This window comes from Pagrus major, chromosome 4 (assembly GCF_040436345.1).
Source record: "Pagrus major chromosome 4, Pma_NU_1.0".
NCBI classification, from domain to species: Eukaryota; Metazoa; Chordata; class Actinopteri; order Spariformes; family Sparidae; genus Pagrus; species Pagrus major.
The window spans coordinates 39302800-39305299 of NC_133218.1; the positions used below are offsets into that span (position 1 = coordinate 39302800).

Sequence of the window (2500 nt, forward strand, 5' to 3'; positions counted from 1 at the left end):
TAACAGCTCTGAGTGCTAACAGCTCTGAGTGCTAACAGCTCTGAGTGCTAACAGCTCTGAGTGCTAACAGCTCTGAGTGCTAACAGCTCTGAGTGCTAACAGCTCTGAGTGCTAACAGCTCTGAGTGCTAACAGCTCTGAGGGCTAACAGCTCTGAGGGCTAACAGCTCTGAGTGCTAACAGCTTTAAACTTGTATAAAACATGAAATGATTCTGTTTATTAATATTAACGTGTGAACGAAGAGAAAACTCAGACTGCCTCCATGTTCTCACATTTACTGTCAGACTGATTCTTCTTGTTCTCGACTGCAGCTGAAGGAAACACAAAGAACATTTTCATCTTCATCCTCATCACTGAGACGAAAATCACTAAATGTAAACACACTAATTAATGTGTGTTTGAGTCTCACACGTCTGTCTGTGTGTCTCCTGACCTGCTGCTGTTTCATGTATTTGTTCTGAACGTGACACGTTGTGTTTGTCTGCCGCAGCCTCGTTCAGCCACACGAGCGCCGACTGATAGAAACTCACGAGCAGTTCGAAACATTTAATCCGACCAGCAAACGTCTGTCCTGGAAAATAAACAAAGACATTTTTAAAAACATGCAACCTTGAAAAAACTTGATTTTAATCCAGAGTGTTGAAGTGATAGAGTTGAATCATTCTGACGGAAACACTAAAGCAGCTCTCTGGACGTCTCTGAGCGTCTCTGAGCGTCTCTGGACGTCTCTGGACGTCTCTGAGCGTCTCTGGACGTCTCTGAGCGTCTCTGGACGTCGCTGAATGTCTCTGAGCGTCTCTGAATGTGACGTCGACCGGCAGAATGATTCAACACTGTTTGTTCTCAGTTATTAAATAATGTAATAAAAACTATTTGTAAAAGATTTTAACTGAAGAATGAGATCAGACGTCTTCACAGCTCATGTTTTGAGTTCTCAAACGTCTGTTAAACACGGCGACGTCCTTCAGATCTTCTGGACTCTGATGACTGAGCTGCTGTATGATCACTGCAGCCTGCACAGAAGGTCCTTGAAAGTCCTTAAAGAGTTTGAAAAGTTTTTAAATGTTTAGTGTCACAAAATTCAACTTAAATTTAAAATCACACGTCACAGAATCACAAAACCTGTTCAACACGTCACCTGCCACTGCTCTGTGTGTGTGTGTGTGTGTGTGTGTGTGTGTGTGTGTGTGTGTGTGTGTGTGTGTGTGTGTGTGTGTGTGTGATGATGTCACATGTTCACAGGGTGTATACAGCTTCTTGGTTCTGTACAGTCCAGTTGTTTTCTGCAGTTTTCAGACGGAGATGAGTGGAGCAGAAAGACACCATGAGGGCTGAATGTGTCCTGATATAATTAATAAAGGTTTTTTAATAAAGAACAACAGCATCCTGATTCATTTATGTTGTGTTACCGTCGTCAGGTGTCATGGCCGCCTCCTTCTTCCAGGCTTTCCTTTCTGTTCAGTCACTTTACACTGAGGCTGTCGGACCGAGGGGCCCGCGGACCCCTGAGGCCCCGGGCCAGAACCTGGTGTACCAGAGGAACAGGAAGTTAACACAGGAGGGAAACAGCTTCAGGTCACAGTCGGCTGCAGCCTGAAAACTTCCCCGATAAAGTTTCAGTATTCATCGATAATCAAACATCACAGCTTGAGAAGGAAAATAGTTTTAATAAATACAATAAAACAACAAACTGACAACAATTAAATGATGTAAATAAAAACTTCTGCACGTGACGTTTGATCAGTTATGGATCAGGTGATCGTGTATTGATCGATCAGAGGGGACACAGACTGGACATTAGGTGAACTGTTCCTTTAATTTTCTCCAGGTGACGAGCACGTGCGTTAATGACGCTTCACCTGACAACCTGCAGATGACAGAAATCTGACGTCATTGATGAGCAGCCAGCTGTGCTGTGACGTCACTGATGTGGTTCTGAGGTGTGTCCGTCTCTTTAAGGGGACTGACGGGGCGGGTCACATGTCCCCTCCTCCTCCTCCTCCTCCTCCTCCCCCTCCTCCTCCTCCTCCTCCCCCTCCTCCTCCTCCTGTCTCACCGGAGCCTGTGTGTGTGTGTGTGAGACTGTGACTGAGTGTGTGTGTGAGTGTGTGTGTGTGTGTTCGTGCAGCCAGCTGCTCCGTGTCCTCTCGGTGTGTATATAAAGTCCGGGCGGGATGTCAGCCCGCTGAGCTCCGGGGGAAGATGCTGCCTCTCGGTGTGACGCTGCTGCTGCTGACGGCCGCCGCCGCCGCCGCCGGCCCGCCCGGCTCGGCCGCTCCGCCGCTGCGGGGTCCGGGACTCGGCTTCTCTCCGGCGGTCTCCGCCTCTGCCTCCGCCCCGCCGCTCCTCCTCCTCCCGCAGCCCCGGGAGCAGTACGGGGCTCCCGGTGTCGCCTTGGCCCGGTCCGCGGTGGAGGAGCCGGCCGGCCCCGGGGAGGAGGAGGAGGGCGGAGAGCATCACCAGCACGGCGGCGGGTTCCGGGTGGTCCAGTGGGAGTGGA

General features: G+C 49.8%; 2 protein-coding genes across 4 annotated transcripts in view; both read left to right on the plus strand.

The window, feature by feature from the left end:
* fhod1 (formin homology 2 domain containing 1) overlaps nt 1-1367 on the plus strand; it is a 55197-nt gene extending 53830 nt beyond the window's left edge. For all 3 annotated transcript variants that reach the window (XM_073464807.1, XM_073464808.1, XM_073464809.1), the window contains one exon: nt 1-1367. This exon is cut by the window's left edge and continues 320 nt beyond it. The gene's annotated coding sequence lies outside the window, so the exon portion shown is untranslated.
* Nucleotides 1368-2202: 835 nt separating this feature from the next.
* slc9a5 (solute carrier family 9 member A5) overlaps nt 2203-2500 on the plus strand; it is a 31914-nt gene continuing 31616 nt past the window's right edge. Inside the window, exon 1 of the mRNA XM_073465237.1 lies at nt 2203-2500. This exon is cut by the window's right edge and continues 63 nt beyond it. Within this exon, the coding sequence (XP_073321338.1) occupies nt 2203-2500 (298 nt within the window).